Raw genomic sequence first — 13,788 nt, 5'->3', positions numbered from 1 at the left:
CTCTCTCTCTCTCTCTCTCTCTCTCTCTCTCTCTCTCTCTCTCTCTCTCTCTCCGAAATGTTGTAACTCACTCGTATCTTTCCGTGCAGAATGGACAGTATCGATATATAATCTACTGGAAATAAACCCTTAGACAAGCCTTACATATTCTCACCACAGGGTGAGATTCTCAGTCAGGAGGTGCTCTTTATTTGTCATGCTTAGAAGTTGTGGGGCATTTAATTACAGTCCGGGGGTCCTCAACATATATGAGTTTAAATAAACACACCACCAATAAATAGTTACACTAATGTCCTAACTAATGGCTTTTCCCGTCTGCATGTGGGCTGTTGAACAGACGACCTAAACAAAAACAGCAACAATAAATATACAATCTTGCACTATTTGAATTTATATTTATATTTATATATACGAAATATATTGAAAATGCATACGTCATTTACTTATAAAAGTAAAGAAAATGATCCTATAATCACAAATCCTATAACAAACCATTATGAAGTTTACACGCTGTAATGTATAACCTATAATTCGCACTTTAGTGAGTTCTCGAGACTCATATTACGCAATATTGCTCTCGTCTTTATTTCTCCACATGGTAGGTATAACAGGTAATTGATACACATTTCTTATGAGCGTATCTACCTTTTCAGGTGCAGTTTAACCTCACAGATACATAGTGCAATGCGCATGCGCCACGAGATGGCACTCTGTTTTTATGACCAGGTGAGTAGATTCTGTTCAGGTAAAAGTGGAATTTGGCTTAAGGACAGGGGAGTAAATGAGATAACACAGCGTGTGATCTGTCCTGTGCAGCAAGAAGACTCAAGAATGTCAGTAGTAGGCAAAATGGGAGATTGGCAGGTACGTGCTACTCCATGAATCACGAAGGTGTGTGATTTTACTTTTGTATTGTACTGTTACCACTGCCACTTGTACGTGAAGCTGGATTCTTACGATAGATAGTTTATTTCATCTATCATAGCTAAGGTTGCAAAACATCACATTCATTTCACTGTATTATTTAATGCCGTAACTGAGCTCTTGATATCTCAGCTCATATAAAGTGAACACTAAACTTCCACACCGGAATAGTTCAATCGCTGCATTCGTAAACAGTTTTGTAGAACATAACTCTTTCGAAAGGCCCTTCGCCCTTCAGAGCAGTTTGCTGAAAATACTGCTGCTGGATGTCTTGTCTAGCTGTTCCGAATGATGGTTTGAAATGTTCAAGTATTCTTAAACTATTTTTTTTGCTGCAAATAACAACAATTCTTGTTTATTTTATTTATTAATTTTAGCATATTTTACTTATTTAGTGTATCTATATATATAGCGAGACAGAGAGAGAAAGATATATTTTTTCATTAGCTAATCAAATAGTAAATACTTCAAAGTATCCACAAATAGCAAAATAGCATATGCTTCTCTAGGGCCACTACACTGCATGGTAATGTGAAATTGTAAACTCTAATCAAGTAAATAATGAATTATATTTGTCGTTAAAAAAAGATTAATAAAAATGTTGTCTAATGTAATATATTGACGTAGTTATTTGAATCGTGTTTTGCAATGCATGGGAACACAACGAATATATATATCTATATATCTATCTATATATATATATATATATATATATATATATATATATATATATATATATATATATATCTATATCTATCTATCTATCTATCTATCTATATATATATATATATATATATATATATATATATATATATATATATATATATATATATATATATATATATATGACTATATATATAGAACGACTACTGAACGCTGAGACGGGTACGGGAAATTATGAAAGACTGAAATAAGTCGTTACAAGTCTAACACAACTTCAACATAGCCTGCTAGTTTCAACGTTCCAGGTTTCACCGTACCCCGTACCCCCACCAAACAGCAACAAAGTAGACTAGGCTCGGACACACACCCATGCATTTCTATTGCACTTTTCTCTGCCCTAATTGTCATTGTGAGCAAGGTTCTTTCGTTCTCTCATTAATGACAACTGGTCTGAGGGTTTGCCCTCAACAAAATGGTAATAGCGACAAGAGAAGGCCAACGCCTTAAACCTGTCGACCTGTCTCTTGACCTGCAACCCGGGGTGCTCGTGTCGCCGCTTTCGCGGGAGTAAACCCCTCTCGTCCAGTCACTCATTCAAATTTAACAAGCCATGTTGTTGTGTTAATTATTTACATTTCTAAAATCGCACTTACGTGTCCTCAATGGAGCTTCGGTACCTGCACAAGAATTGAGCTATTTGCATAACAGTAACGGCACTGTCTCAGAGGTCAAAGATCTCAATAGGTCTAAAACAACAGTTTACGAAAATCAGTGTGGCAACAAAGTATTTCTGGCGACTGAGAGACGTAGAGAAGACATATTTGCATTGCATGACATGCTCAGTGATATGCTAAAGTATCTTAGTTTTGAGAACTGTCATTGCAATATGCTGCCAAAACTTCAAAAAGTCTGGTGTTGAAAATATTCAGCCTATGATTAGACGTAATATTGGAATAATTTTCGCAAATATTTCCAAGACAAATGACACATTTATTTTCTTATGAATTTTGGATGAAATATATAAGAGAGTTAGCGTTGCCATACTGTCGGTCTTCTTGGGACATTACTACATATACGTTGTACTTTCATTACTTAGAGACTATCATAAAGCTTTAAAAAATACTCTGTTAGTGGAGTTTACCTGAGTTTATTCATTGGTTTTGGGTAAATGAGAATCAAGCGTCTGTTGATATGCTAATGAGGGAACGAACACGAGTGTTATTACAGTTATTGCGCGAGGGTCTTAACTTCCACCATTAGAGGGAGATCTGAGCGCGCGGACAGCCCAACTCTCAAAAAACCCAGCCATCTTTGAGCTCTCGTGCACTGTGTAAAACTAGGCAAAGACGCTGTTCATTGAATCCACAACCCATGAAAATGCTTTGGAAATTAACTGATAATATTAAATATGAAGATTGTGAGGTAAGAGAACAGTTTATCTATTTTCAAAGGATTTTATTTTTCAAACAGTTTATTTTCCATGTTTCTTACCTTTAATATTTTAATGGCGTTTTATTCATAAGCTCTTCCTGCACCGTATTACATTCACAAAGTGCCGCATCTGACATATTGCATGCTACATTGTTAACAAATTTCAGTATAATTCTATTATTATTTTTGTTGTCGAGTTAATATAATAATAATAATAATAATAATAATAATAATAATAATAATAATAATAATAATAATAATATATTATAATAATAAGAGGTATAATGTGGACTAATTCATTTATGTCATAGTCATAATCCGTAGGAAAAAAATAATAATTTAAACATCGCGTGTTGTTAAAAAAGAAACACACGCTATTATCTATATTACATCAAGATAACAATAATAATAATAATAATAATAATAATAATAATAATAATAATAATAATAATAATGATAGCATTGCCATAAAAATACTGTCATATTAGTAGACTAATAAAATGTATTTTAATTATTATTCATTATGGTAATAATAATAACAATGACAGTAATGTTGTTTTTGTTTTTATTGTACAAAAACAGCAGTATTGTTTCAGTTTGTATTGCACAGTATCTTCTAAAGCCGAGATGATGTTGTATTTGCGAGTAAGGTTAGAACTGATGTAAAGTTTTGGAAGTAATTCTAGGAGCTGTTGGCGAGTGGCGCAGCCAGTTGAATGTGTTTTTGTCCGCCTCCGGAGACATACACAACGTGCAGAAAAAAAAACAAAAAAGAAAACAAAATAACTTTCGCTCTAATTCCCACATTTGATTGTGCTTCTCTCACTTATTTTTTCTTTGGGCCTTTATCTAAATCGGGTTTTTATTAAGTTCAGCTCCATAACGAGTGTCATAAACTGCACCAGACCAAACATGATTGCGTGCGAATAAGAGGAACAGAGGGGGCAGCGGATTTTTTTCTCTTTCCTTGTCAAACGTGTATTGGTACGGTAAATATGGACTCGTAAACTTTGGAGTCGGCTATACTTGCTGGGAGAGAAATGTAGCTTGTTCCCTGTAGTTTGAAGTCATATGGTCGTTGGTAAATTCACTGCGAAGTACTCTGGAAGGCCATCGCGATCGAAAAGACGGAAAGTGAAGCAAACGACAATGGGACAGGACGCGTAGACGACCGCCCTGCGAACAGTAAAAATATGCCAACCGAAATGTCCTCCGCGTCTGCTGGATTTTCGCACGATTCAGAGGTGCACATTGTTTCCTTGCTCGTTCTTCATTTCGTCTTCTCCGTTCATTCTGTCGTTCTTTTACATTTGCTTGCCCTCGAACCTTTTAAAATGTTCCCCTCTCTCTGATTCGTCAGACGCAAGAGTATGTCCCTCTTTCTCTCTCTCTCTCTCTCTCTCTCTCTCTCTCTCTCTCTCTCTCTCTCTCGCTCTCTTTCACTCCCCCTCGCTTTCTCTCCCCATCTCTGATTAGATATACTGATTCCTCATTCAATGGACGTCATTTAGTGCAGAGTCTGCCTTGAGTTGCTTCCTCGCTTCACGCTCGATTTCCGACCATTCTTCCCTTATTAAGTATTCGTGTAATATTAATAGTCATGAATATCTGCTATTAGGAGTCCAAAGGAAGACGCTGCTCTTCGCTAATATGCGCCCAAGCGAGGGAACAGCTCACTGACAGAGCGAGGCGATGGAAAAGGGATATAAGAAACTTTAAACAGTAACCGGCAACACATAAACGCTGCATTTTAACAACAAATGAAGAAAACTGGAAATTTACCCAAACTCTGATGGATTATCGTGGTTCTTCTTCGCGTATTTGAATACTGGGTTCCGTGACCTCGACGCAGAACTCAGTCCTGGGTTTATTTCAATTGCTCGTTTATTTTCGTTGTTTTGCCAACGCTTCTCTTTCTGCAATTCTCGTATTTTGAAACCCTCGGAAATCTTCGCAGATGTTAGTGCACAGTTTTTCCGCGATGGTGAGTGACTGTCGGCTGTACAGATTAGAGGACTTCGTTCAACATTTAGACTCCTCTCGTTTTATCTGTGCCATCACGCAAGCTGTAGTTGGCAGAATTAAATGCTACAAAGACTTGTTGTTTGATAAACTCGCGTCATTTTCTTCGTTTCCTTAGTTTAATAACGTAATCCCAAATATTATTATTAAAGCCACTAAATTATTTTAGATTTTCAACATTGTGTGTATGTCTATATTATTATTAGTGTTATTACCATGAGCATCATCATCATTATTATTACTAAAATGTGCATTATTATTTGTTTAAACGAGTTGTTGAAATGTGTTCTAACAGCCAGTAGAATATAGTATGCGTTTCGATACGAAATTAATTATTGCTTTTATCGAGGGCACGAGCAAAACGCTGTTTGATTTCTACATGGCGTCTTGAATCCTCGTCTGTTCTCGCAGGATCGTCACGACGGTACCAGCAATGGGACAGCCAGGTTACCTCAGCTGGGCAGCGTGGGTCAGTCTCCTTACACCAGCGCCCCTCCACTTTCCCACACGCCCAACTCAGACTTCCAACCGCCATACTTTCCGCCGCCCTACCAGCCCATCTATCCACAGTCTCAGGACCCATATTCGCACGTCAACGACCCGTACTCCATCAACTCTTTGCACGCCCAGCCCCAACCACAGCACCCAGGCTGGCCTAGTCAGCGGCAGAGCCAGGAGAGTAGCTTGCTTCACCAGCATCGCGGCTTGCCCCACCAACTGTGTAGGGAGTACCGGAGAGAAGTGCTTCTCCCGTCGGGTCACGGTATCGAGACGGGACTCACAGATTCTATCCCCATCCATGGAATACCTCATTCTTTAGACGATGTTCAGGTAAAGAAAATTCCCAGATATTTAGCGTTGTCGGTATTTTCGGAATTCACGTTATAATTCCGTTCTAGTGAAATATTTGAGTTAAAATATGGTTGACTGCAATAGCAGTGGTGGATGTAGCAGTACAAGTGCAAAGATATTTCATTTGCCTAATTAAAGTAGTTTTATTGCCAAATTATTGGTGCCATAAACGGATGGACAGTTTGGCAATATAGCAAAGTCACTATCATTTAAGGTTCACGTTACTTGCATTTGTTTTGTGCAAACAGAATTATATATCTTAATTTTATTTTGAAAACATTATTTCACAACTGACAGTTGAAATGTGCATGGCGCGATGCAGTTGATACCGCCTTTTCATACATTACCCCATTTCCATATGCATGAGTATTTATTTTCGGGTTATTAACGAAGTTATTTTTAGATTATACCAGAAAGCGTACAAAAAGAAAAAAGAAAGAAAGAAAAGGAATAAGAAAAATACAGCAACCTTTTAATAATATCATTTTGGGAATAAAACATAATTAATGGCTTAATTCTGTCATTTTTGGAAGTGATTCGTAGTTGTCCCCGTTTATCTTTAATTTAATTGTAGTTTGCCCATTGAAGACATTCAGGCGTAAGAAATAACGAGGCTAAGTAGGGACAATTTTACGCAGGAGTAATAACCTATATATTCGCCGCTTAGAGAGAAATGTCCTTTAATTTATCGCCCGGCAGGTGGGATGAAAAATAACTTCGGCGATCTGGATATTTCGAAACCATCTTAAATGAACGCATCTTTTATATACTTACCTTTTACAGCTTTAAATCAGCAGGAATTGTATTTTCTCGCAGAGGACACTAGGCACGCCGCTGTACATTTCATTGTAATAAGAAAACTCGGTGGAATTTGTCTTCCTTTGCTTATCATTTTACGCTGGCAAATTCATTTCGTATTATTCTTAATTTCTTGTTTTAACTGCCTTTGTAGCACGTTGAGGATCAAGGAATTCACATTCCCGACCAAACCGTAATCAAGAAAGGTAAGCAATTTCCTACTGAATACCGCGCGTGCCTGGACTAGCTGCTCACCGCTCGTAAAGCCTATTCGTGCTTGCTCCGAGGCGGACCTGGTTAATTTGTAGGCCATGAGTTAGCTTGCTGTTACAGCACGAGCCATTTGAACGAGCCATCCGAAATCGTTTCTTGCTAAGATTCGTCCTGTGTGTGTAACTTAGTGTGTTAACGCGATGGTACTTTAATCTTGGCGTGCTCTCCACGTTTCAGGGCTAAATTTAAACGGGCAGTCTTAACGTTGTGTGCCACGCAGTGGACATGGACAAATATTTTACATCCTTTGTCTACGAATATATATTTGCAACTGAGAATTGTTTCGTACTTAATTCATTCCCATTCAGTGGTACAGATCTGGCTTTGTTCCGTTTCGATTGCACGTGGTTGGAGAAGCATTAATTCAGAGAAGCATTACAAAAATGAATGTAGCAACTCTACTGTTAGCTGTTTTAACTTTTAAAAGTAAAATCTTGGTTAAATGTCATGCTTCATGAATGAATTTTAGGGAAATGTCTTTTTCCATATCTGTGCAATAATTGGCTGTTATATTAGCAATCTCCGGAGTTCGCTTAACTGCCATTGTCTCTATTAGCCTCTGCTGAGCTATTAATGTCACAAGTGATCTATCCAAAAGTGCTTGGCCCTTTGTCTCCGTTTACCGTGCAAAGAACGGCAACCCCTGCAAAAAACAACACGCGCTGCAGTCGAATTTAGACCTTTATACACGCGCGTACGCGTGTGTGTAGGGAGAGAGAGTGTGATAGATAGATAGATAGATAGATAGATAGATAGATAGATAGATAGATAGATAGATAGATAGATAGATAGATAGATAGATAGATAGATAGATAGATAGATAGATGTGCAATAAACATTTTAGACTTTAGCTCCTCAGAAATGACCTCCCTAAGAACAGCGTAAGAAGAGTGAATAGTAATTCATAGCCTAGGCTACTGTTGATCACTGACAACAATGTGAGGGATATAAGTCATTGTTATCATTATTATTATTATTATTACCATTATTATTGTTGTTATTGTTGCTATTGTTGTTATACAAGGAAATCTAAATTTGCATTGGCAGTAGGATCTCTAACATGAATTTTTTTTTTCGTTATGAAGTTGACAAATTTCACATGGGTCTCACATACTGTTTACAGATGCGGTACTTCCGTCACTACCCCCTTGGCGGGTCATCCAGTCAGTGTCCAAATTGAAGCAATCCAGTGTTCTGTTGTCCCATTCTCGAAGCCTGGTCTGGAGTGACGACACTGATCATATTAAATATTTGACGGCTAGGCCACTTCATTACCCGAGGCATATTCGAGTTGCATTTCATGAGTAGAATGAAAAGCCATTGCTGTCGTATCTACTTTTCTTTCACTAGGAGCCTTTACTCCCCGATAAGAACATATTGCCTGTGATTCCAGGCCTGCAACGAAATGCTGTGCATAAGTGCACATGCCTAATCTTCTCCAATAGCTGTCTGGTGTCTAGAAATTCATCTTTTCTATTGGTTCTGTAGCGTAGATGATGAGACTGAAGGTTACTAATCATGTTCTGTTTTCTTTTAGGTCCGGTTTCCTTATCCAAGAACAACAGCAACGTTTCGGCCATACCGATAAATAAGGATGGTCTTTTTGGCGGCGTGGTAAATCCAAATGAAGTTTTCTGTTCTGTTCCGGGTCGTCTATCTCTTCTTAGTTCCACATCAAAATACAAGGTCACAGTTGCGGAAGTGCAGAGACGCCTTTCGCCTCCCGAGTGCCTCAACGCGTCTCTGCTCGGCGGGGTGTTGAGAAGGTGAGTCGGACCTCCACGGTTTTCCTTTCTTTTTCCCTCCATTACAAATGTCACCAGTAATTACACCCGACCATACCGATAACCAATTCCATGCTGTTCAAACAACTAAAATGCGCGGACATTAAATATCACGCCAACATTGTCTGCGAATTACGAAACAGTGCGTAAATATAACCCAATTACATACAGAATGTATACAGAATGTAATGATACAGGCCATCAATTATGTTTTAGTTAATATTTGTAACAGAAACTTTCTTTAAACTTCGTATCAATAGAACACGGAACATTTTTAAATTCATGAAGTAATTCAAAGTTATAGCCCAACTAAACATAATTACAATTGATTACTAAGAAAATCCTGGCGCATATCAAATATTAGGCCTACTTATGCGTGATAAACTGGAAGACCTTGTTATGGACTTGGAAATAGTTTCTGACTGTAATCATTTATAGCTTACTCATAAGGAATAATGTGTAGGCCTACTGCATTTTCTACGCTTCCCACTTATATATATAATCAGACTGCTTCCAAATTCATATGTTTAAATGGCCTATAGGCTATATATATATATATATATATATATATATATATATATATATATATATATATATATATATATATATATATATATATATATATATATATATATAATTGCCTATAGGCCATTTAAAATAACTTGTGAACTTGAAAACAGAAAAAAATCCCAGGAGACGTAATTGTATATGCTCTTTGTCTTTTCCCCAACAGGGCAAAATCTAAGAATGGAGGAAGATCATTGAGGGAGAAACTCGATAAAATAGGATTAAATCTACCGGCGGGAAGACGCAAAGCTGCAAACGTTACCCTTCTGACGTCACTGGTAGAAGGTAAGTCGCCTGAGTTTCGGCGCGCGCTGAAGCAGGCGCTTAATGCTGCTGCACGGGGCCATTCTAAATCAGCATATGCGCTCATCCGTGTAATTTGGATTGAATTTGCCCCGCAAGCAACAATGCATGAAGGATATATGTGTTTTGTGAGAAAAGAATCGGAAGATAAAAAATTGAGGACTTGAGGGCGATTACATGCACCCTTTTCGCCCATGTGAACAGAGCAGATCGGCAGACTTTACATGTTGGCTTAGTGTAGTGTGCAGAGTTGTGAGCGACCTACTCTAGGCCATAGTTTTGGTTTATTGTTTTATGTCATATTACAAGCTGTTTTTCTGGCTTGTGTGAGTTTGTTGGAACACCACAAACCACAAGCGAAGCGACTGATTGATTGATGATACCTTTATTATTATTATTATTATTATTATTATTATTATTATTATTATTATTATTATTATTACTATACACTTGTCGGCTTGTAGGCATAAAGACTTAATAGCCAACATGATGGTTTGATAGCATAGAAATGACCTGTAGTTGTAAGCCTATTATAAAATATAAATGAGTTAATTATGTCGCAGTGCGAAGATGCCATTGCTGTTGAATAAATCCATTTTGCTTGCAAAGTTGAAGGTGATTATTCCGTGCGGTGGTATTTGGTGTGCCATGGGTTTTAAAGGTGAAAGCTTGAGACGGTTCATTGGTTCCAGTTAATCATTGTCGCTGAAGACTGAATGCAATATTCATCGTGCTTCATTGAGATTTGGTTTTGTATGGTAATGAGCCTGAAGAAATGTATGATTCCTTCACGATAACGCGAAGGGGGTTGGGGGACGCGCAGCCGTCCAGTGATTTAGTTAGTGACAGTAGCTTTCTGAAGTGTTATTGTTTATGATCCGCTCCATTTTATGGAAACCGGTTTACTGGACTAAAGCTTTGATGCTAATTGGCGCATGCGTCCTTCCGGAGTCTAGACTTATGACAGGAAGGCCTGCAGTTAAAAGCCAACTGTTTCAGGAAATTAAAACCAAAGACTAGAAAAATCAACGAAACAGACCTCGATGGAATGACCTAGTGATTCTCATGGCTAAAGTATGTAAGACTGAGGTTTGCTTACAGCCGTTTAAAATTGCTTTCCTATGCAGGACCATCTCCTCAGCGTACTATAATGTTGAAAGGATTGCAAATCAATGTCATGGTGTCTGTCTGTCGCCCATTATCAAATACTACTTACTTTTATTGCTTCTCTAATATTCTCCTTCTCATGGAGGAACCGGTCTATTTTGACATACTTATTCATAACGTACAATTTTCCACCGTCCAGCGGAAAATAAAAGTGATATTAATGTTTGAAAATTCATAGGCGATGGAAGGGTGTCTGCTTCTTTGGCCGAGAACCTTAATTAGACGATAAATGTGCTAAATTAAGGTGTTAATTGGTATACATCTGATGTCAGTAATTTCAAGTAATATATTACACACTCAACCCCATTTTCTCCTTCTTAGGCGAAGCCGTGCATCTTGCCAGAGATTTCGGTTATGTATGCGAGACCGAATTCCCAGCCAAGGCAGTAGCTGAATATGTAAACCGTCAACATTCCGACCCAAATGAACAAGTCCAAAGAAAAAACATGTTATTGGCAACGAAGTAAGTGCTATTCTTGCTTTTCAAATGTCAGAAAGTGCATTCAAAGCACTGTGATGTTTATTACCACATATTTACTCCGATACAAACACATGTTAACAGACGTTGTCAGTCGCACATTTTATGCGTATTTGCAAACAATTTACCAGGAACTGTCATGTATTTCTCAGGCGATAATTTAACTGTCTTTTAATATTTTAAGGTTTTATTAATTGTTCGTTGGCGCTGTGTCTTAGAGAACACAAATGACAGCCGGTCGAAATGTACATAGGTTAGTGTGCGAAGTCATTAAATTGCTATGTTCAAGTTCGAACATGAACCTTTTGCAAGGTTCTCAGCAGTGAAGGCGGAAGGCCATACCAACCCTCAAAAACGTAAGAAAGGGAAATAATCAGTAATCCACAATTACTGTAAAAATTGGAATTTATGGCAATCCGATTGACAGGCTTCTCTCCATCCACAGATCTGTGACTGACGTACAGTGACTCGTATTTAACTTTCTTTCAACTGAAATTTGGTTCTGAACAGCCTTGGTTTTGCAGTGACAGTATAACCAGCTGTCAATTGCAACACGCGTCTCATTGATTAGAGGATATGGCGCACTCAGAGAGCACACTGAGAAAGTGTTATTAACGCTTTTTTAAAAGTGAAACTTCAGCTTTGATTAAGGTCAGGTTGACACGTTGTGCTTACAACACATGACATTACGCCGCCACCTCCTCACACGCTGCATTGTGTCTCCTCCTAGACAAATCTGCAAAGAATTCACCGACCTGCTCTCCCAGGACCGCTCGCCTCTGGGGAATTCACGCCCACAGCCCATACTCGAGCCCGGGATTCAGAGCTGTTTGACCCACTTCAGTCTCATTTCGCACGGATTCGGGACGCCCGCCGTGTGCGCGGCCGTCACCGCGCTGCAGAACTATCTGACCGAGGCTATCAAAGCAATGGACAAAATGTACCTCAACAATAATCCCAACAGCCACTCCGAGTCGGGCACTAAAGGCGGAGACAAAGATGAGAAGCACAGAAAGTGATATCCAACCATTAGACCGCCAAGTAAATATTATAAATGCATATAAAATACACTAGTGATCAAGATGACAGTGTGCCACTTACCGATCTTGACAATTTGCAACATGTCTGATTTCTTTTCAAAACCACAATTTAACCTGGAATTCGCGGAAGACTTATTTATCTAAATCTGAAGAAAATAAGAGGTGGCAGTGAGGCGCAAGAACCAGTTCCTGACAGGAGGCGCGTGAGAGAAGAAAAATAGATTTGCCAAAAGAGGACTTTTAATGAACTCCCACTTTTTATGAGCTGCAACGGACTGAAATCTAGCCACCCAATTCACGATTCACGATTGTAGCCAAGTGACAAAAAGAATCTGAAAGAGGATGATTTTCTATCAGTATTGTGAATAATAAACTTGAAAAAGTTCCACAGTTCCATGCCATGACTCCAGACATAGACGCTTCACTCTGAGCGACCGACTTGAACTTTGAATTTCAACACGATTCACGGTTATATGAGGGAATCTGTGTTCATGTATGTATATATTTATTTATGTGTAATTTAACGGGAACTGTAAATATGGTGCGTCTGTTGAAACTTCTTTTTTATTTATCTGGTGCCTCCTGTTTTAGTGGGTTTGAATATTCGCTTAGTTATTCATGTGGTTTTATGGTTCTTAGAAAACAGAAGTTTGGGGTATTTTTTCTCTGGGATATTTCAATTCAGCCCTCTTGTAGCATGTTGAGGCGTCATTGAAGCAAGTGAACAAATTTAATGGAAATAAACGTCCGTTTCTCTATATATCATCCTTATGCCATTCCGTTTTAAATCGAAAAAGATCACAGGAGAGACCCCGACAAGACTAGTTTTGTGTTTCTATTTTCTTGTTTTTATACGAGCTTTTACGTGTTGTGCCAATCAGAATACGTTTCACCTCTTGTTCTTCCCTTGAAGCACCATAAGAGCAATAAATGGATAGCCTATTGTCCTCGGAACTCTTTCTTTTTTGAGAATTTCAAAACATTTGGGACCATCTGATATCTTGTATGTCCAATGTCGAATTGGAGGCGGTTTTATCTGTATTGTATAGGCCTGTGCTGGCAATAGTTCCCATGCCTGTCAATGTATTATAGTCATTTGTTGCCCAGGAAAAAAATAAATATTTGATACGCTTCATGTCGATTTTTATTCATATTCTATTTGTATTCAGTGCTCGCTGCGCCCGGGTATATTTTCGTGCTTGGTAGTTTCTTTTTTTATTCAGCACGGTTACTGTAATTGAGTTTAGCTCTCCCTTGACGATTGCTCCCTGCAATAAGCAGTTGAACCCATTGTTTCCCTCAAGTATAATAATAATAATAATAATAATAATAATAATAATAATAATAATAATAATAATAATAATAATAATAATAACTTACTTTCAACTCCTCGTTCAGAGCACGGGATCATTCAAATATGGCAGGGAGCTTTTTACCAAGCCAAATGACACAGAAAACAATGAATTCTCAATCGTGTTTGAAGTGA

The 13,788-nt window shown here is 38.1% G+C and overlaps 1 protein-coding gene across 2 annotated transcripts; it reads left to right on the top strand.

The window, feature by feature from the left end:
* The first annotated feature begins 2,872 nt into the window (after window positions 1–2,872).
* tfap2a (transcription factor AP-2 alpha) lies at window positions 2,873–13,433 on the top strand. Of its 2 annotated transcripts, none has more exons than XM_035525865.2 (7): window positions 2,873–3,009; window positions 5,452–5,871; window positions 6,845–6,896; window positions 8,501–8,729; window positions 9,481–9,599; window positions 11,106–11,247; window positions 11,993–13,433. In XM_035525865.2, the coding sequence occupies exons 1-7, from the start codon at window positions 2,959–2,961 to the stop codon at window positions 12,279–12,281; spliced, it is 1,302 nt and encodes a 433-aa protein (XP_035381758.1). In that variant the 5' UTR covers window positions 2,873–2,958; the 3' UTR covers window positions 12,282–13,433. The 2 variants fall into 2 exon arrangements, with proteins under 2 accessions (XP_035381758.1, XP_035381757.1); XM_035525864.2 differs by lacking the exon at window positions 2,873–3,009 and adding an exon at window positions 4,484–5,002.
* The last annotated feature ends 355 nt before the right edge of the window (window positions 13,434–13,788 follow it).

The sequence above is a fragment of the Electrophorus electricus genome, chromosome 1 (genome assembly GCF_041902795.1).
Source record: "Electrophorus electricus isolate QZ-2024a chromosome 1, ASM4190279v1, whole genome shotgun sequence".
NCBI classification, from domain to species: Eukaryota; Metazoa; Chordata; class Actinopteri; order Gymnotiformes; family Gymnotidae; genus Electrophorus; species Electrophorus electricus.
The sequence above is the reverse complement of the archived record's forward strand: the minus strand, read 5'-3'. Positions and strand labels throughout refer to the sequence as shown.